At 41.4% G+C, this 21,845-nt stretch overlaps 1 protein-coding gene across 4 annotated transcripts in view; it reads right to left on the reverse strand.

The window, feature by feature from the left end:
• The window catches only part of SLC35B3 (solute carrier family 35 member B3), a 30,185-nt gene extending 9,548 nt beyond the window's left edge, over positions 1-20,637 (reverse strand). For 2 of the 4 annotated variants that reach the window (XM_020797111.3, XM_072998604.2), the window contains exons 1-7: positions 20,499-20,637; positions 20,073-20,176; positions 12,453-12,706; positions 9,228-9,349; positions 5,545-5,699; positions 3,594-3,701; positions 101-198 (exon numbers count right to left, since the gene is read on the reverse strand). In XM_020797111.3, the coding sequence (XP_020652770.2) occupies positions 101-198; positions 3,594-3,701; positions 5,545-5,699; positions 9,228-9,349; positions 12,453-12,653 (684 nt within the window). In that variant the 5' untranslated portion in view covers positions 12,654-12,706; positions 20,073-20,176; positions 20,499-20,637. Of the gene's footprint in view, positions 1-100; positions 199-3,593; positions 3,702-5,544; positions 5,700-9,227; positions 9,350-12,452; positions 12,707-19,986; positions 20,211-20,498 lie in introns of those variants that run through there. The other 2 variants (XM_078393427.1, XM_078393428.1) reach the window with 2 other exon arrangements.
• Positions 20,638-21,845: the final 1,208 nt, after the last annotated feature.

Below are 21,845 nucleotides of genomic sequence, written 5' to 3' on the forward strand. Positions count from 1 at the left end.
CTGATTTAAAATAGAAGGACACACACACAGGAGGGCTGAACAGAACTACAACCAGTAGCTCTTCATCAAATGAATGACATCACAGAAGGAGAGCATTTACCATTTCAGAATTTGAACCATTGTGCAACTTCATAGCCTTTTCTTGGACATTTCCTATAACAGCATCGGCACAGAGGGCAAGGGATATAAGGACCACTCCTTTAAACAATCAGAAAAAAGGAAAATAAAATCATGTATTTTAATATTATGTAGCAGTAGAAAAACAACAGATATTCTGCAAAGTTAAATTCAGCCAAAAATATAAACCAGACAGGTTAAATCCAATAGAGAGTCGCAGCTGGAAAAGACCTCTTGAATCAATTTGACTTACATAGTTGTTAATTTTAAAAGTGCCACTCTGGGCACTTTTAAAACTCAATTAAAAACATGGCTGTACATTCAAGCCTTCCCTCCAGCTAATACCTGATTTTCTGTTTCTTCTCCCTTTATTTATTTTCTATTCTATCTTTGTATTGTATTTGTCATAGTATGATTTATGTAATTTCTGTATTATTTTATTGTTTACATTATATTGGAAGCCACCTAGAGTGGTCTTATAGGCCAGATGGGCGGGGTATAAATAAAATAAAATAAAATAAATAAATAAATAAATTCTGTTTATTCAGTGAGTTGATTCTAGTTGGGGATAACTGCTCAATTTAGCACTCTTTTTCAAAAACTCTATGCTACCAAACTAGAACAGAAACATATACCAAGTGATCACCTCTCCTGCTTAGAAAATCTTAGCAGTATAGGAAAATATTTATTTTAAACATTTATCTGTGAAAAGTTCTAAATAAAAGATTTACAATCTTTATACCCATTTGTAGGGAAAATCCTTAAGTTTGTTTATTAGGTAAGGGAAAACAAACAACAACATGGCAGAAGTAAAGGCTACCTGCTGAAGATTTTAGTCTGTCTTGATAAGCATGCTGAGACCAGGATCTAAAGAGACACCCTTGGCAGGGGAAGTGTAATTTCTAATATTTTCCTGTTTTCAACAGCAATCTCTCCTTCACACTATACAGAAACTTCTTTAGAAACTCACCTCATGTTTGTGAAAAAATGCTGCATGACATGAGAGATGGCTGCTGAACAAGTCAAAGACCAGTGTCCTTCAGCATGTATTAATTTGGCATCCAGAACTACTGGCAATTTATAAGATAAAAGTTCATCCAAAATAACTAACTATACATTTTCTTTCCACTGGCCAAAATCCTGTTGCTAAGTGTAGCAAATTGCACTAGAGTAGGCACGCTGAATCAATGGAGATTTGGCATGTCAACTTCTCCATAAGTTCCTCTGATTCTAATAGGCTTATTCTAACTGGAACTTACTAGTCTGGGACAAACTGAACACATTTATCTTTTTGCTTAATAGTAACATTAACATTACCATATATGGCAAGGTAGTGGTGGGGATGGGGAAATACAAAAATGCCTCTGGAGCCCTATGTGGCCTGGAATTTTCCAGTTTTTACTTTAAAACATAAAAACAGGGCACAACTAGAGTAACCCTGTTCAAATCAATGAAACTTGATCTAAGTCGCAACTAGAGTCAGCCTATTCAAATCAATGGAACTTACAGAGGACTAACCAAATCCTCATTGATTCAATGCATTAACTCTGCTGTGATTTAGTACGTTAAGCTACTGAAATCTGGTCAATGTTTCAACCTCTATTAAAAAAAATCTAATTTTTACATTTGATGTAAGTGAGGATTAATGCATCCCCCCAACTCCGACACTTCTTCCATATCCCATACAGAAGGTGAAATGTTATTATTAGTTTGTTTCTATAGATTACCTATACTACTGTAGGAGGTGGGTAAGTAAAGAAGGAAACTAGAGAAATACATCCACATAAACATGCCTCTTGCATTGGACTGTCTATTATTTATATATAGGAAAGTTCCTACGCCCTTTGCTGAAACTGTAATGCTGTAAAACCACTGCTGTAACACATATGCAGAATTCTTAAAACCAGATATTTCTATAGGTTTAATTTCATTTTTGTGTACACAAAATACGGCTTACCATTTCCTTCAATATTATTAATAGAGGCTTAAATCTAATTTTCTACTTTGTGCTGGAGAAAATACTGATAATATTGTTTATACTGTAAATTCACTCAGCTTATTTTTCTAACATTTTGTATCAGTAAATTTACGAGTTCTGTTTACTTCAAAGTTCAGTTCTGTCTCCTTGAGCAAAGCTGTCACATGTAAATGGATTTGCCCTTGGCAATGTGTATGTTTAAAGAATTTCGATTAAATTGTGAGTCAAGAAATCCTCCAGCTAAGAATCATACAAGCTGGAGTGCAGATACTTCTACTGCAATTTGGCTATAAACTAGTAGAAAGAAACCATATGCTATCTATAGAGGCATCCAATGCACGGCAATTCAGAAGCAAGTCTCATTAAGTTCAGCGGGACTTACTCTCTGGAAAATTATATCAAGGAGTTCAAGCTTAGGGATGAGCAGCAATTCTATCTGATTTCGGAAACTTCATTTTAGGAGCCAGGAAACACAATTTTAAAGAATGAGGACAAACTGAATGTTTTTTCACTTAACAAGAGTATTAACATTACCATAACATGGCAAGGTGGGGGGAGGGGATGGAAATATACAAAAATACCTCTGGAGTGAGCATAAGTGGCCTGGAATGTCCAAGTTTTGCTTTAAAGCATAAAAACATGAAGAGCTTACAATATAAAGATGGACAGAAATTGCTGGTTAATGAGGGATGAATAAAGTACCCTGGGAAGCCTCAAGATCAAGCAAAATCTTTACATTTTCTGCCACTCATTTCTCAGACTCAAGTGGAATATCTGACATACTTCTAAGATAGAATCTCTTCTACATAATAAATTGACTGGCTGGTAGTGTAATAAACAAATCCTAATTATATTCTCCATCTGAACTCCTATGAATAATTTCTTATAGTACACCAAATAAACACATATGAAACAGTAACTTTATTAATTCTCTGAAGAAAAAAAGATGTCTTTACATTGATTTGTGACAGACCGTTGGCTTTATTTTTGTTGCCCTCAAAGTGTGGGATCTCTTGCTTCATTAAGTGTGCATCATGTAAAGGGCAAGGAGTTCTACAGCTATTGAGCACAGAGTCTAGTTTTATAGCACTCATTTTTCTACTTTTTTAAAAAAGAAACCCATATATTGCAGCTGAAATATATTCTAGGGCTGGACACAAATGAAGTAGAAGGAGGAAAAAGTTCTGAAATGATTTATCTTTGTCTCAATTTGTTACATCACAGACACTTGACATTTTAACAGAGGTGTGTAAACTTTTTATATCCGCTGTACATCGGCACCAACTTTTACTTTTATCATCACATTTGTATACTGATCACACAAATAAATGCATATTTGCTCACAAGTGAACCTCACTGTGTCGAATGCCTGTGCTGAAAGCAGAAGTGTTTCTGATCAGGCAGATGGCTACCAATTGCCTCCTCCTCCTTCCCTGCCCCATATATAACATTTCTAACAAAGTATGATTTTTATTTAGTTGTGAAACATAAATTTTACCTGTAAAGTTGAAATTTGGTGCAACAGTGCTATCAGCTAGAGTAAACCATATTAAGCCCAGGCTCATACATACTGCGGCAGAAACATCTGCAATATTATAACGTTTAGCTGTGCAAGACAAAAAAGGGAGAAATCAGAATTGTTATCATGCAATGTATAAAAGTAAAACCATCAGTTTATTTAGTCTCCAAAACACATCAGGTATGTGAAAGTATCCCATTCACTATCTTTCCCAGCCTCTTTGGACCAATCCATATCTTATTTATTTCTTTGTTTATAAACTGCCCTTCATCAACAGATAATAGCATGGTGAAGAATAAAACAGCTAAGTGGTCATACCATTATACAGTGGTGCCTCGCTTAACGGGCGCTCCGTTTAGCGACAAAATCGCTTAGCGATGACTTTTTCGGAGCGTTTTTGTGCTTTGTTTAGCGATGGTCCCTACGGGCGATTTTCGCTTAGCGATGGTTGGGACCATGCTTTGCATAGCGATTACATTTTGGGTCCCGTTTTGCTTAACAATGCTTTAAACAACCTCATTTTTGCTGTTTTTAAAATATTTATCTGTTATTTATAAAGTTAAAGTTTACTGTTTAAAATGCCTGAAATCATAAAGTGCACTTAATAAACCCTTTGTTAACCAAATTTGACTTTGTTTTGACTCTTTTTAAATTTGTTGTTGTATTCCCCCCCCCCCCATTGAGATGCACTGAATAGGTTTCAATGCATTTCAACTGGGGAACCACATTTCGCTTAGTGATGTTTCCTATGGCGATTTACGCTTAAGGACGGCAATTTGTTCCTATTGGAACGGATTATCCGGTTTTCAATGCATTTCAATGGGAAACCGCGTTTCGCTTAGCAATGAAATCGCTTAGTAGCGATTTTTCGGAATGAATTAACATTGCTAAGTGAGGCGCCACTGTACTATATAGTGGTGCCTCGCTTAACGAGTGCACCGTTTAACGAAGAATCCGCATAGCGACCCTTTTTTGAGGTCGCTAATGCGATCGCATTGCGATGTTTAGATAGGCTAAACATCGCATTGCAATCATTTCTGCACCCGGCGGCCATTTTGGGAACAGCTGATCGGCGGTTCCAAAATGGCTGCCGGGTGCAGAAAATGGCCGCCCGCACCATTTTCGCACCCTGCCCTTGCTTACCGAGGGCGCGAAAATGGCGGCGCTATGGAGAAACTTCACAGAACGGTGAGTTTAAGAGCCATAGGAACACATTAAACTAAGTTTAATGCGTTTCTATGGCATTTTCCGTTCCCTATAGCAATGTTTCCCCATAGCGACGGTTAATCCGGAACGGATTAACCTGGCTATGCGGGGCACCACTGTAGTTAAAAGTATACATAAACAAATCATAACACAGAAATAAAATGAAGGGTCCTCCTCTTCTGCCCCACAAGACAGGCCTATTTAGAGTACCCTGGTAAACAGAGAAGTATTTCTATGGTACCAAAATGACTGCACATTTGCCACCAACGAAAAGGTGGCTGTTTCACAGAAGAGTGCCTCAAGAGACAAAGCGGCCTTGTGACTTCAGTTACAGTGAGCAAAAGACACCTTCAGAGGAACCTCTCCAATCTATCTTCAGACACAAGCAGATTTGTACAGAGATAGGTCTTCCTTCATATATTAACATGCATGTTAAATTATCAATATTGCTGTTATTTCTGTGTGGTCTTTACCCACATAAAGAAGAAAAGAGGTGGAAGAGGCAGATTATCTCCCTGCTTTTCAAACAGCTTTAGAACCAGGAGCCCAAAGTACTGGAGCGAGCCTATTATTCTTTCTTTCCACAGTGTCTCCATACTGTATGAATTCACTAGATTGATGTGAGGTGCAGAAGCAGGAACCACTGCAACTGAAGAAACACATGCCAGATCTTTACAATGTTATTTTTCCAAAATAAATAGCATTCAAGAAGAATATGGCATACCTTGTATAAAAACGCCTCCTATCATAACAGGGATCAATTTACAACATTTGAAGATTACTTGAGTAGGATAATTCAGATATCCTAGGGAGGTATTTGATAAGCCCATTGTTCCCACTGTTAGAAAAGCTATTATCATGTAGGTTTTGCCTGGAATTCTGAAAAACATAAATGAAGCTCTGTATTGGGAACAAGTAGCAAAACTAAAAAAGAGGGTTAATAAGTGTATTAATAAGCTGGTGACTTTTCTTAACGTTAATGGAATTTATAAAAGTACTGAAATCTAATTGTTTTAAAATTGGAAATGATCAGTAAATAAACTGTTTTAATACTACCGTATTCTTAAAAATCATGTTTTTCTTTTAATCCCATTAACATCATATCCTCCCTCTTTTACAGAACATAAATTCTAATAAATAAATAAGAATAAACCCTCTTTGACCTTCATGTACTGAAGATAATGGACATAGTGCTCAAAGCTGACTCCACCCTTTCAAACTCAGAAAATAAATCCTAACATCAGTTAATGGGATTATTTCAAAATAGCAATACAGAAGACTTAAGTATTAAAGATTTTCCAATTACCTCATATAAAACTGAATTTGACACTTCTACCTTGTGAACACTGCTTACATCATGACACAGAAGAGCTGGGCCATTAATTCCAGACATTTCTGAATATCACCCTCTATAGATGGAATTCTTTTGTGTTGTGTGTGATAGAAGCTCTCATCAGAGTGCCGTCCACGAGTAAGACCTCCAGGGAGGTGCAGACCACTCCCCCGCCAACACCTCCCAGGAAAGTACACCAGGGGATAGACATCTAGGAACTAGAAACAAGTTTGTGGGGTCTATCAAGAGCAACCCAAACGGAGGGAGAATTGGCAGGAAGGGAGGAAAAGGGGAGGTCCATGGCAGAGGCAGGAATGGGGGTTATAAACAGGGAAGACGACAGTATCCCGGGGGGCTGGGAACTCATCTGGGTAGAAGATCCTTGAACTGGGAAATGGGAAAAGGTAAAGGTACCCAGAGAAGAAGCAGACTACCCCCGAAGGAGAGGACTTCCACAATGCCCATCTTACTGGGATGAGTCCAAGGCGAGAGAGTGGAGGAGGCAACTGAGAGAGGAGAAAGAAGCAGTGGCGAGGGAAGCAGAGGAAAGGCGGGCATGGCGAGCCAAGGAGGCATGGAGGATGATGTACCTCTGGGACCGTGGAGACAACTTGCAAGCGAGAGAGACCCGGTATGGCAAGGGGACGAGTATGACAAGACCTCCCCATTACTGAGAGACGAAGAGGCCGAAACTGAAGTGCCAGATTATGACCCTGGGACGTTAAATCTTTGAACCCGTTTGACTCAGAACTATGATCACCCTTGCGTGCCCCGTTGGCGTCGCAAGAGAAGTTAAAACATACATTGTTTAAAGAAGTTCTTCCTTTACAAAAAGAAATAAACACTAGTTTGGATTTTGAGTTAAAACAGACTCCTGGTTTATTTGAGCAAAAGAGAGGGAGGAATACCAAACCTTCACATTGTGCCATTTTGCAAGGACAATGCTGCAAGTAGTGGGAGGCGGTTTGTTAGTTGTCTGTTAGTCATCCTTTGGCTGTGTGATTGATTAATCACAGGGCCAGGCATGCAGTAGTCAGCTAGCTGGCACTGCAAAAAACAATTGCGTGATTGCCTTTATACACGGTTTCGGTTTCGGTACCTTTATTGGCATATGAACAGACGGCAGGAAAACATAGATCAAAGGGAAAAGTAAGGTGAAAAATACACTCAAAGCAACGAGTAATATCATAGGTTATGGGTTAAAATAGAAATTTCCAATAGATATCCTGCAACGGCAGATGTAATCAAAGGACAAAAATCACTCAGGAAAAAAACTAGGGAGTTGGGATAGAAAGAAAGCCATGGTTCAAGGATTGCCTTTATACACATGGTTTTTCGCAAAAGCATTTTAGTCTCTGTTAAACTAGGAGGCTGCTCTTAAAGGTCCTCTAGATCAGAGGTCCCCAACCCCGGTCCATGGACCGGTCCAGCTCAGGCCACAAACCGCTCCTTCGCGCATGCGCAGGTGGGTGCCCCGCCTCCCCCCCAGCCAGTCTGTGGGGTTAAAAAGGTTGGGGAACGCTGCTCTAGATTTCAGTAGCTGCAGGCCAAGTAGACAGGAAGGAATGCCTCGAAAAGTCCTCTTCATGCATGCATGTTCCCCACACAGCTCAATGGATTCCAGGTAGAGATGGGCATGAATCTAAAAATGAACCAGGAAGTTTTCTGAAAATCTCTGGCTCATTGCTTTGGGTTGGTTTGGGTTCATCCAAACTGACTGAAACCACAAACTGTTTAAGTGGTTTTTTGAACTTCCTGGTTCATTCCCCACAGCTTGTCCCCTAACCCCTTCCCACTGCCCCCTTCACCTCTCTACTTTTGCCCTGCCACCTCTGCCTCCACCACCACCATTTTGAGAGACTATGGCCTGTTTTTCCTCCCAGGAGCTGCACCTGCCATTTCTGTGCATGCACCTGCCTCTGAGCTGAAAGGCAGGTGCATGCACAGAGGCAGCCAAGCCAGCTGCCAGACTGGCTGTCTTTAAATTTTTTTTAAATTTTCTGATAAGGCAGGCTGGCCAGCTCCTGCAGACTGCCTGCCTCTGCACCTGTGCCCATGTCTCAGCTGAGAGGGCAGTGGGTAAGGGGTGAGCGTGGATTTAGTTTCTGTTCCCCCAGGCATGAACTTTTTGAAAAACAAACTGGTTTGTGGTTCATGGGTAACCATGAACTACGAACTACCATGAACCACAATTTTTGTGGCACGTGCTTGTAGTGAACACCCTGCCTTCCCATATAAGTCATGGTATTAGCCTGCACCGATGGGAGTTGTGGGGAGGTGGGAGCCAGAGTGAAACGAGGGTTAGTTAGAGTGAGACAGTTGGGAGGCTTGACAGTCAGAGAGTTAACTGTGAAGTGGGGGGTTAGGCTGTAGAGAATTAAAGGTGGCCATTGAGAGTGAGGACGTTAAAGAAAGTTAAATAAGGAATAAGTTATTAAGAAGCTAATAAATGCCTTAATGTATTTTAACAATTTACAGTATTCACATGAACTGTAATCAATAAAACTGTTTTGTGTTGAAAGTCACACAGCGTATGGACCTCAATCTTTCTGAGTAAATTGTGTTGGTAAGGACCAACTGGTGGCAGTGTGAAATAAAAAGGGAACGTGGCTTGTGTACCTTGGGTTAGTGAAACAACCTGGGGGCACGCAGGAAAGTGGGTGCACATCACAGTGCCCATCCCTAATCCCAACTTTTTGCAAGCATTAGCTCTTCAGCAACCTAATCCTAAAAGAATGTTTCACAAAGTATTCCATTAACTGATTTCGGGACCTAAAGGCACAGTTTACATGGAGACACCTCCCACATTAAGGAACAGGACAGAAATTTCTACTCCGCACCCACTTACTTTTGGACAACCCGTTAACTGTTGATAACTCTCCAAGTCTCATGAGACTTTGGTAATCAAGGAATTTTTTTTGGAAATAGTATTACATCCCACTGCAAGCTACACATTTCCACCTTAACACAGGTTAGTAGATCAAGCCCAGCTTTATATGTAAACATTCATTCAATGCAATCAAATTTAACACACACAATATTTTTAAAATTAAAAATTGTAAAGCATATCCTACCGCCTTCTTTTGTCCTGGATAAGCTGTAGTTCTATGAGACCAAAAATGGAATAAAATCCAAATTGCACTAATGTAAGGTACCATCCAAAGGGCTTAAAACCCTCTACTGAAAAAATTAGTTCCTGTGGGGAAAACACACATTCTATTATAAATATTTTCTATACGGACATTAGCTTACTTTCACCAGAAATTACATTCTTCATATTGAACTTTTATCTGTTTCGCATGTCAGAAATAGAAACTGCATAATTCTTAGCTGAATAAATCCAGCCAATTGTCACATCAAGTTAAATTGTAGTTTTAATCATATGCTTGGATGATGAATATCCACATTTTGCACATGAAAAGTGAGAGGTATTTTTTGGCCCATGAGGTGAGGTTCAAGTCTCTAGAAGTGATATCTCTATCTGTCTAACCCTGAGCGGCATCCAAGCATCATCATACAAAAACCAGGAGAACTCCTACTTGATCTGACCCATCTAGGCCTGCATCTTGTTTCCAACAGTAGCAAGGCTATTGTAATGTGTCCAAAGGCAATGGGCCTACCCCATTTTTTGGCCACCAGCAGCTGGTATTCAGATGCATACTGCCTCTCAACAGGGAAATTCCACTTGGCTATTATATAACCACTGGCATTTTCATGGTTCTGCTTATCGTATTTTTCGCTCCATAAGACACACTTTTCCATAAGATGCACCAATTTTTTAGGAGAAGAAAACAGGAAAATATAATCTGTTTTCTTCGTTCCATAAGACGCACAGACTTTCCACCTCCCCTGTTTTGTGGGGAAAAAGTGCGTCTTATGGTGCGAAAAATACGGTAATTCCTTTTTTTAAAAAAATTATCAGTGCAATCTTAACTCAAGATCCCTCAGCTATATGGGATTTCCAATAACCAGAAGCTCCTTCCCTCAAAAGAAATTCCTTTCTGCCTGCAGAATTCTACTTGCTTCTTGCTAGTTGGTATCAGGGATACGTCAAGAGAGGGATCTCCTGGCAAGAACTGCTCTGCTGGGTAAAGTATGTCAGAACAAGAGCCAGAAAGGAGGCTGAGTCAGGCCAGAGTGAGGGAAGAACCCAATTATGATAGATCCAGTCTTCTCCCAGTTTAGGGACATGGCTACTACGCTGGCACAAAGTTGGGTCAGGGCAAGAGTCTGCTGTTGTTACGTGCTGCCAACCTGCCTCTGAGTGACAGCATCCCTAGGAATGAGCAATCTCCACAATGCCCTGTCCTCAACAGCCCTGCTCAGCTCTTGTAAACCCAAGCCTTTAGGGAGTCAATCCATGTTGTATTGGGTCTTCTTTTTTTTCCTGCTCCCAACCTTTCCCAGCATTGCTATCCTTTCCACTGAATCTTGCATTATCACAATGTGCCCAAAGTAGGACAGCCTGAGTTTCATCAGTTTTTCCTCCAGCGATAGTTCAGGCTTGATCTACTCTAGAATCCACTTACCTCATCTTTCAGGTGGTCCAGGGTATCTGCAAAATTCTCCTATTTCAAACCAAACAATTTTTCCCTGTCAGCTTTATTTACTGTCCAGCTTTCATACCAGTATATAGTGATCACCCGGAATACAGTAGTGTACATGATCTTGGTCTCCAGTGATACATCTTTACACTTGATGATTTTTAATAATTCCTTCATTGCTGCCCTTCATAGTCTGTCTTCTGATTTTTGGGGTGCAGTCTCCATTTGGATTGATCATTGATCTTTAACTGTTTCAGTGTCTTTATTATCAACATTAAAGTTCCGCTGTTATGATTTTTGTCTTCTTCATTATCAGCTGCATCTGCTTTGGCACTTTCTTCTTTCTCTTCCACTAAAAGTTGTTTCATGTCATTCTGCCAGTGAAACGGTGCAATATGCATATCTTCAATTATTGATGTTTCTTCCACCTACCTTTGTGTCAGCTTTTCCTTTCAATTGTTTAGACCAGGGATGGCCAAGCTCAGCAGGACTGGGGGACAATATTGGCCTCCAGCACCTGTGAAGTGGCACACCAGGCACTGAAAGGCCTGGCTGTCCATTTCTGGTTTTGATCTGGGGGTTTCATTTGAGCCAGAGTGAGCTGAAGGAGTCCCCCAACCTGTGTAATGGGAAAACCACAACTCCTAGAACCTCCTGCAGAGAAATACTCTGGGGATGGTGTGCAGCACAAATGCCCCTGAGGGGGCCGCATGCAGAATCTCCCTTTCATTTTTGTTGCCTATTGTTACACCTTTTTCATAGTTCATATGATACCACTGAGATGAAGTAACCAAAACTCAATACAGTGGTGCCTTGCAAGATGAAAGTAATTCGTTCTGCGAGTAGTGCCATCTTGCGAAAAGTGGTTTCCCATAGGAAGGCATTGCAGTGCATTCCTATGGGAAACCTCACAAGATGAATGAATTTTTTTCATCTTGCGAGGCACTGGTCTTGTGAAAAAATTATCGAAGCACTGCCATAGAAGAAGCCATCTTGCGAGTCACCAACACGGTTGCAAAAAAGTCTTGCGGGTTTTTTGTCCAGCGAGGCGTTCATCTTGCGAGGCACTACTGTGCACTATTCATGCCTTTATATACATCTGTAATATGACCAAGTTTTACTAGTGTTTCACTTTCATTTTTTCTTGATAATTTGCATGTTTTATTGAATCTACACACGATGGGACATTTCTCTAAGTACTAAGAGACAGTTCAATCCCCATCACCGTTTATGCAAAACTGGGACAAAAAACCCCAATGTGCACCACATTATACTTACTTTCATATATTCTCATTTGCCATTTTGCTGCCTATTCATTCAATTTAGTGAGAGCCTTCTATTAAAAAATAAATTCCAATGGGTATCAGTACATTGGCACAGAGTGGAAGTCCCTTTTTGTATCACTGGTGGTGCAGTTACAGACAAATCCTATGGATGTCAATGGAATTTACTCATAAGCAATTTTCACCAGGCTCTCAGACTTAATGTCATGAGTGCCTTGTTTGAGTAACCTAAAAATTAGCCATGCATATCTAGTCTTTGCTGAGGTGGCAAGCCCATGTTTAGACTGTACCACTACCAACAACATCACATAATACACCTCCAAACCCCCACACAAATACTAACACACAGGGAAACTCCCTGTCAGGAAAAAGGTTACGCTGGAACTATCTCCCTAATAGTTTTCTATCTGCAAGAACCTTTTCCATGAGGAAGCATTCCAAACATATACAAACAATGTCATGTAGCACTTACTTGCAGGTAACCATAAATAAGATAAAATAAAAAGACTCCGGAAACGCAAATGAAAAACTGGGTAGCCTTGTTGAATTTGCTGAGATTAATGCCAAGGACGACTACATCATCGACTGATTTGATGTGTGGAGACATAGCTTGGGATTTTGAAGGAATGCTGATAGAAACATACTTCCGGGAGGAATTGAATTTTAGGTCCATGATTCTCAGTCTGCTTCATTCGGTGGCGATAAAGTATTTTCTTAGCTTGGAAACTGAAAGAAACAAAACTGAATCACAACCATTTAGGTCACACAGCATTTAACTGAAAACCACTCTATTCCCCAACTCCAAGCACCACAGTTAATTTTAAACTGATTCACTCTAAGCTACAAAAAGATTTTTTTAGAAATCTTTGTCCCAGATGCTTCAATCCACTAAGCTATATCATGTATGAACAAAGAGTGACAGGTCCAAGTATAATCCAGTGATTTTCATTGTTCACGGTGGTGGTGGTAGATGACTTCAACATGGGTCTCTCAGGCCAAACATTTCACTACTACACCACAGTGTAGAATTAACACCAGGGCATTGACAGAAATTGTACATATACATTTGTCAGCTAAATTTCAGCCCATAGAACTTTTCAAGAATTGGCTTTCAATGTGTCAAAAGACCTTGTCTGGAGATTAGAAAAACACTCCCATGTTAGTTTGGCATTTTCTCATAATAGCCCCCAAATGTATGAGCATCAGGAAAGGAAAGATTCAAGTCAAAGTAGTTATATGTTTGTGCACAACAGTTTTTTTTCCTGGTGGTATATGCTAGCTTGCAGAGTCATCCTGTATACATGCACAAAGAGTAAATATGAGGATTTCCCCCCCACCGTAGTTCAATGTGGAAAGCCTAATTTTTAAAAAAACAAAAAGAAAAACCAGGGACTATGTACACATTCCCATCTGTAAGTACATGGCACAATGAGAATTTAAATGATGTTGTATTCTATCTTTTAGCTAGGGTCACACTACAAATAAATATATAAACAGGATGAAAGAATGGATGGATGGATGGATGGATGGATGGATGGATGGATGGATGGATGGATGGATGGAAGGAAGGAAGGAAGGAAGGAAGGAAGGAAGGAAGGAAGGAAGGAAGGAAGGAAGGCATTTATCTGACAGAATGCCTAACTGAAAATGCTAACCATACATTGCTTCAGACACTTCATAGAATACTGGAGTTGGAAGGGGTCTATAAGACCATCAACTCCAATCCCCTGCTCAATGCAGTTATCCTAATCAAAGTATATCTGGCAGATGGCTGTCTAGCTTTCTCTTGAATGCTCCCATTGTCGGAGTGCTCATTATCTCTTGAGGTAATTGGTTCCATTTATTACACCAATTGCTTCAAAGGTGTGCTTCTCATATTCACAGATTCTGGCTAAACACAATAGAGAGAATCCTCATGGGGAAATATGTGGAGTCACAGGGGAATTGCAGAGCACTTCTGCTGGGCTCTTTTTGCACAACTGTCTGTGCACTGGTGGTAAAATCAGGCATGTGACCTGTCATGTGACCATTTATACAAAAGACAGGTGACCTGAAGGAGGAAAATGCAGTGCAAATGATCTTGCATGCATAGATTTCTGCAACAGGATGCTGGAATTTATACTCTCCTCAATGTACATTCCAATGCCAGCTTCCTGCATATAAAAACACACAGCCTGCATTTTCTCTTCATCCTGTTAAACCAAATAAAGCAGTAAGATAGCCATTTATAGCACATCTATAAATAGATTATGTGATGTAACTGATCTAAGATATTGGAAGCATACTTGGTACAAGATCAAGCATTTTTCTTGGAAAGCCTAAGGACACTCGGCTATCATTCCTCGTGGCAGAAAAGTAACCATAGTACCTTTGTGGCAGAAGAGGTTAGTAAGCTGCCAAAACCACAGTCCATTTGCTATGCAAGTACTTCTTGATAACAGATGCTGATACCAACATCACTAAATGTCAGATAAAGGTGTAATGAGCAATGTGGTTTTCTGCGCGCACATGTAGAAACACTCTCATTCATGCTGTGACCTACAAACATCTTCAGTAAGATTGAGATGAAAATACAAAACCCTTTCATAGTTACAAACAAACAGTGAATACAACAAACTTGGCATATAACTTTGTGTTTTCTGTTGTTATGGGAGTATAACACCATTCATAGCAAGTAAAGATTTTACCCACCACTAAATCTTCAGACAGGACATTAAAAACCTGTTAGATTCCATGCTTGGGACAATGATGTTGTTACAATAATGCAAACATTCAAGAGAAAGCAGAGGGCATTTAGATCAGTAGTGACATAAAACCAATTGACTTATCTCTGTTCAAACACAACTTATCAAAACATTGCACTATTTTCTGTTACCCTCATCATCAATTTTTTTTATATTTATATCAAAGAATCCTATTGCTGATTTATCTTTGCATACTAGAATCCTATTGCTGATTTATCTGTGCATAAGGAAAACTACATATACTGTATCTTGGCAGCAAATTGCTACTTATTAAAGACAAGCTAAGTGCAATCTTGGGCACAAACTTGCTTGGACACATAGGAAGAAATACAATCAGTACTTTATTAATGAAGGGCAAGACTTAGTACTCATTTGCCCACAAGATTTACTGTATTTTTTGCACCATAAGACTCACTTTTTTCCCACAAAACAGGGGTGTGGAAAGTCTGTGCGTCTTATGGAGCGAAGAAAACAGATTATATTTTCCTGTTTTCTTCTCCTAAAAAATTGGTGCGTCTTATGGAAAGGTGCGTCTTATGGAGCGAAAAATACGGTAAGTGATTTCTCATATGCAAATGTAAATTGGCAACAAGATGACAACCTTCAGTTCTAATTCTTTTTCTTCTTTCATTAATTACAGGAATACTGTATCTCAGTGCAGAGGTACTGGGATGAGGCATGAATGTTTTTAAAAGCAACATCTCTGGGTAGAATTCCTTGCCTCGTGGCGCAGTGGTTAAACCGCTGTACTGCAGCCAAAACTGTGCTCACGACCTGGGGTTCAATCCCAGGTAGCCGGCTCAAGGTTCACTCAGCCTTCTATCCTGACTGTTCCTGGTCATTTAACTAAATTCCTAATCTCAAGCAGGCTTTAAATCCGATTCAGAAGAAATCTGATTCTTTGAAGTCTGTTACAGGTGTGATCATCCAGGACTGAGTACAGCAGATGGAACACTGGGTGCAGCACTACTCTATATTCTAGAGGGAACTTAGTAACCGAAGAGGTATTAAATAACATCGAGCGCCTGCCTGTCTTGGAAGAGTTGAACAGCAAACCAACTTTAGCAGAAATAAAAGCAGCCTTGGATTCCTTCGTGCCCGGCAAGGCACCTGGGAAGGATAACATGCCTGCTGAAGTGCTGAAGTGCTGTAAAGAGATCATCAACACCGAGCTGTATGAATTTTTTTGTCTTTGCTGGAAGGAAGGTAGAGTACCACAGGGCATGAAGGATCCAAACATTGTCACATTGTATAAGAACAAAGGAGACAGGGGCGACTGCAATAACTACCATGGCATCTCTCTTCACAGCGTTGTAGGGAAGCTGCTTGCCCTTGTTGTGCTGAAGAGGCTCCAGGTGCTTACAGAGTGTCTATCCAGAATCACAGTGTAGATTTTGAGCTAACGCATCCACAATCAACATGGTATTCTCCCACTGATAGCTGCAGGAGAAATGTAGAGAACAACAACAGCCACTCTTTGTGGCCTTCATACAGTATATCTCACAAAGGCCTTTGATTTGGTTAGCAGGGACGGTCTTTTTAAAATACTTCTCAAGATTGGATGTCCATCTCGGCTCCTTAACATCATCAGGTCCTTTCATGAGGAAATGAAGGGCACTGTAGTTTTTGATGGCTCAACATCAGATCTCTTTGACATCCAAAGCGGAGTGAAACAGGGCTGTGTCCTCGTGCCGACTATTTGGGATCTTTTTTGCTGTCATGCTGAAGCACGCCTTTGGAACCACAACGGAAGGTGCCTATCTCCAGACTAGATCAGATGGAAAACTCTTTAATCTCTCTAGATTGAGAACAAAGACCAAAATCCAGCTGAAATGCATGCGGGACTTCCTCTTCGCGGATGATGCAGCTATTGTTGCCCATTCTGCTGAAGACCTCCAACAACTTATATATTGTTTTAGCAAGGCCTGCCAAGATATTGGATTAACAATCAGCCTGAAGAAAACACAAGTTATGGGCCAGGGTGTGGACTTATCTCTCTCTATAACTATCTCCACACAAGAATTGGACGTTGTTCATGATTTTGTGTACCTTGGCGCAACAATCTCTGCCCCCCCCCCTTGATGTCAAGCTGGATAAACACATTGGCAAAGCAGCTACCATGTTCTCTAGATTCAAAAAGAGAGTATGGCTAAACAAAAGCTGATGCCATATACCAAGATCCAGGCCTATAGAGCTTGTGTCCTGAGCACACCCCTGTACTGCAGTGAGTCCTGGACACTTTGTGTGTGGCAGGAGAGGAAGTTGAACACGTTCCATATGCGTTGTCTCTGATGCATTTTTGGCATCACCTGGCAGGACAAGGTTCCAAACAGAGTAGTCCTAGAACGAGCTGGAATGTTTAGCATGTATACATTACTGAAACAGCGATGTCTACATTGCTTCGGGCATCTCATGAGAATGGCTGATGGTCAGATTCCAAAAAATATCCTGTATGGCAGGGAAATCACCCCAGAGGGAGACCACAGCTGTGATACAAGGATATCTGAAGGCCTTAGGAATGGACTTCAACAGATGGGAGACCTTGACATTTGAGCATTCAGCCTGGAGGCAGGTGGTGCAGCACAGCCTCTCCCAATTTGGAGAGACACTTGTTCAGCAGACCGAGGCAAAGAAGCAGTCCCGAAACCAGCAAAATCAGGGAGTTGGACAGGGGACAGATTGTATTTGTCTTCAGTGTGGAAGGGATTGTCACTCTCGAATTGGCCTTCTGAGCCACACTAGATGCTGTTTCAAGACCTCTATTACCATAGTCTCTTGAGACTGAAGGATGCCTACCAATCCCAACTCTGTTAGAGACATGGCCTTATTCCTGGACAATCTTTCCTCTCCTAGCCAAAAAAAAAAAATTCTTTGCATTTCAAAAAGGCAGATTGCCCCACTATCCTCTGTTTTAAGAGATGGGCCATAAATTCCAAACTGCTAGCTGAGGAGGAGCTTGAAAACAACTTGCATACTGCACTATCTGCATTTAAGAAACTAAACTGGCTTCAACATCAGCAGCTATGTGAATCTGGGACCTTAAAAACAGCATATAAGTTGGAACTTTCCACTAATATTTCTGCTAGCTGGGCTACACACTCCTCACGCTGTTGCAGGTACCACTCAGGCACCTATTTATAACCTTTAATGCCTAAAATCCTAGTCATCAGTCCTTTGTGACACTAGGCAAGGTGTTAAACTGTAAGAACCACACCCCCACAATAACCTGCCAAGTATTCTGGGGTTGTTTCTTTTATACTGTCCCAGCCAGAGCCTCCTTCACTCTAAAGTGGTATTCCAGAAACATTCTATAATGTTCTGTAATTCAGGTGTTCTGTGAAAGTGTTTCTCAATCAAAATAAAACTCTGTGTTCCTAGTAGTAAGGAATAGCTTCACACGATGTGGGTGTCTTTTCCTTTGTTAACACTCTGGGTTCCCTATACTTAATTCCATAGAGATTGATTCAAACAATCAAACAAGATTTTCATTTATGCTCTGTAAGTAACAGGTATGAAGGAAAAGGCAAGTTCTTATACATAAGCAATATGGGTTAAAACAACAGTGAGATCTAAAAAAACAGATCTAAATACAGTGGTGCCTTGCTTAACCAGCGCTTCGGTTAACAACGAATCCGCATAGCGACGATTTTTTTGCAATAGTTTTTGCGATCGCATTGCGATGTTTTAAATGGTAAAATATCGCTTTGCGATGATCGGTAAGCTGTTTCGCTTACCGATTTTCGCATAGCCATGTTTTTAGAACAGCTGATTGGCGGTTCCAAAATGGACGCCGGGTAAATAAAATGGCCGCCCACTGTGTTTTTGCCCAGATTCCTCGCTTACCGGGCAGCGAAAATGGTGGCCGTATGGAGGATTTTTGCATTAAGGTGAGTTTTTTGCCCATAGGAATGCATTAAATGGGTTTTAATGCATTCCTATGGGCTTTCTTTTCGCATAGCGACGAATCCGTATAGCGATGATTTTTGCTGCACGGATTATTGTTGCTATGCGGGGCACCACTGTATAATTTTTTAACATTTGGAGGTCAAAATAACTGTATTACAGATTCTCAGTCTTCCTTACATATACACTCTAGCTACCATAGAGACTTCGCTTCATAAACTCTTCTGCAAACTACTGCTCTCAAACAGACTTTTCTTTCAGCAGTCTGCTCAAATTTTTTAATGTTTCTGCCTAAATAGTCATATCTCAATTTTTCTACTGACTTTCTCTCTACTGGTTCACAATCTTGGGTCCTCACATGTTTTTGGACTACAAGTCCCAGAAATCCTGAGCAGCACAACCAATGAAGGCTTCTGGGAATTTTAGCCCAAGAACATCTGGGACCCAAGGTTGGGAACCACTACTCTAGAGCAGTGGTCCCCCAACCTTGGGCCTCCAGATGTTCTTGGACTTCAACTCCCAGAAACTCTGGCCAGCAGAGGTGGTGTGGAAGGCTTCTGGGAGTTGTAGTCCAGGAACATCTGGAGGCCCAAGGTTGGGGACCACTGCTCTAGAGAGTCAAATCTCAACTCTCAAAACTGCGCTCCCCCAAAATTCCAATCACACCAACCAACCACCAAGCAGCTGCCTAGTTGCCAATCACCACAGCATTGAACCCATGTCAATTCACAACAGAGGCACCTAAAACTGTTTAATACTGAAACTTGAAACAGTCATACATAAATCATATACATAGAGGCTTGAAACGGATGGAATCTTAATACTGCATTAGCTGTAGCACAAGGGACTAGGACATCCCCAGCAATCTAAAGACTGGTTTCAGAATTGACTTTCTCTGCCAACTCTACCCCAATACTACTGCTTAGGATAGTTCATGCCCTCACCAAACAGCCCAATACATTTGTACCTCAAACACAGCAGTGCACCCCTGGTTGTCAAGGGACAGACAAGCTGATTGCTCTCTCTAGTCTAAAAGTATGCCTATACAAGCAATACTTTGAATATTTTGTTACTTTATTTAAAATACCCTTGTCACTTCAAAAGTTTATTAACAATGAAACCCTCATCCCCTTTTCACACTCCAAGTGGTCCTCCCCCTATTATTATGTACTCAGTACTGTATTATGTAAACCTGTAGCATAAATATAAGGCTCCCTGTATGATGTAAATATAAGGCGACATGTGCTTGAGAAAATGGACTGCAACCTAAGAAAGTTCACACTGACACAAATCCATTAGCCTTTGAAGCGATACAGTACCTCTATTTCTACTGCCACTGCAAGGAGCTGCAAAACCTACCTGACTCCAGGGGCATCCTGACAAACTTAAAAAAGGTTTCTGCAAGAAAACACTGCAATTCCCTAACACCACTCTCCGTTTCTCACCCAAATCTCCTTCGAAATGTATTTACAGGATGTGAGCCGTGAGGTAGCTGCACCTTTGGATGATGATGATGATGATGATGAATTTCAAATAGCTGGTCTTTCTGCTGCATATAAAATAAAACAGATGCACATACATCAACACAGCCGATAAACGAAAGGACAAAATGAATTAAGTGAAGGACAAAATTAAACAAAACTGTATCCTGCAAATGGGCGGGGATCAGCCAAGAAAGCAACTTGGCCTCAAGGGAGGCAGTGTCGGGAAGCCCCCTACTTCCCGGGAGGGGGAGCGGGGAGGGCGGGGCCCGGTGGAGACCAGCCCCTCCCCTCCCCTCCGATCTCCTCCCGGAAGCAGCCCTTCTGCTGATCCCCTCTTTCCACACCTAAGCGAAGGCTGGGGCGGGGCGGGGGAAGACTTGTCAGTACCTGAGTCTGGAGAGATGGATTGCCCGGGCCCAGATGGGGGTGGAGGAGGCGGCAAGGCAAGGCAAAGCAGCAGGCCGGCTAACGGGGCTCCGGCCGCTGCCGCCACTCCGCATCCCTCCCCCCCTCAAGCGCCCAAAATGGCGGGGAGCGCCGAGCTCCTCGAGTCGCCCGCTGCCGGCATCGGTGGGATCGGTGCTCGCTTGGTTAGGCCTGGGCGGCTGAGCGCGAGGGCTGGAGCTGGACGTCGCTCTCGCTGCCGCCGATCTAGCGGGGAGCGCGAGGGCGGCTTGTGCCTAGAAAGCCTTAGAGGGGAGGGAAGGGCGGGGCGGCATCCGCGCGAGCCACGTCGCCCCGGGAGAGGCGCGGCAGCGGTACCGAGCGTGTGTGTACCTCGTGGGTTCGAGGAGAGATCTCCTTACCTGGGCGCATTTCACTCATCACAATGCTTCGGGTGCTTTCATTTTTTAAAAAAATAATGGACTACATGATTTCATTGTGTGCCTCTTTCCGGCTACGTGGCTCACCTATTTTTATTCCCTGTTGCCTCGAGTCCCCCAAATTTAAAAATAAAAGTTAAGTGTCCTATATATGTAACTTTTCCATATACCTTCCAGCCGTAGACCCAGTTGCCTTCAGACCTAATCGTGTACACGCTTCTCTGAGGGTATTGGGCTTAACTGGGATTTCTGAATGACCACGGGCGATCATTTGTTTTTTGTTCCCTTTCCTTGGGACTCTTTGCGATCGCTGTTTGGCCCGTGGAAAAGAAAGGGGAGTCCACAGTTTTAAAATATTATCTGTAAAGCTTTTCTACAGATAATAATTTAAAATATTATCTGCAGAGCTTTTCATGCACTCGGGGTGTATGAAATTTAATTTAACAAATTTAATTTGTTAAATTAATAAAACAAAAACATTTTGATTGATTGAAAGTATTCCCAATTGATAAATGTGATTCAAACCAATTGTGATTTATTGATAGCTGTAGTTGGCAAGGGTCATCTTAGGAGGAATTCACTGTGTGAAAGGATGGTGAAACGGTCTTTGAAAGTGACTTTCTTCTGCACATGGATATCTCACTTAATGTAGGGGTGGGCCATGGTTTTCTGTAAGGGTTACCTTGCAGTAGATCAGAGTATAATTCTTACCATTAATAGTAACAGCTGGTGGTTTAGGTATCTTTTGGTTTAGGTATCTTTTGGGAGTTCAGTTCCCCACTGTGCTCCTCAGGAGAAGAGCCACCCTGTGTAGTCAATGGCCAAGGTGCACAGGCCCAGGATGCCCTCAGAAGAAGGGAATGGTCAACCACTTCTGTGTATTCTCTACCTAGAAAACCCTGGAAAGGGT

Source organism: Pogona vitticeps, chromosome 4 (assembly GCF_051106095.1).
Source record: "Pogona vitticeps strain Pit_001003342236 chromosome 4, PviZW2.1, whole genome shotgun sequence".
Classification (NCBI taxonomy): domain Eukaryota; kingdom Metazoa; phylum Chordata; class Lepidosauria; order Squamata; family Agamidae; genus Pogona; species Pogona vitticeps.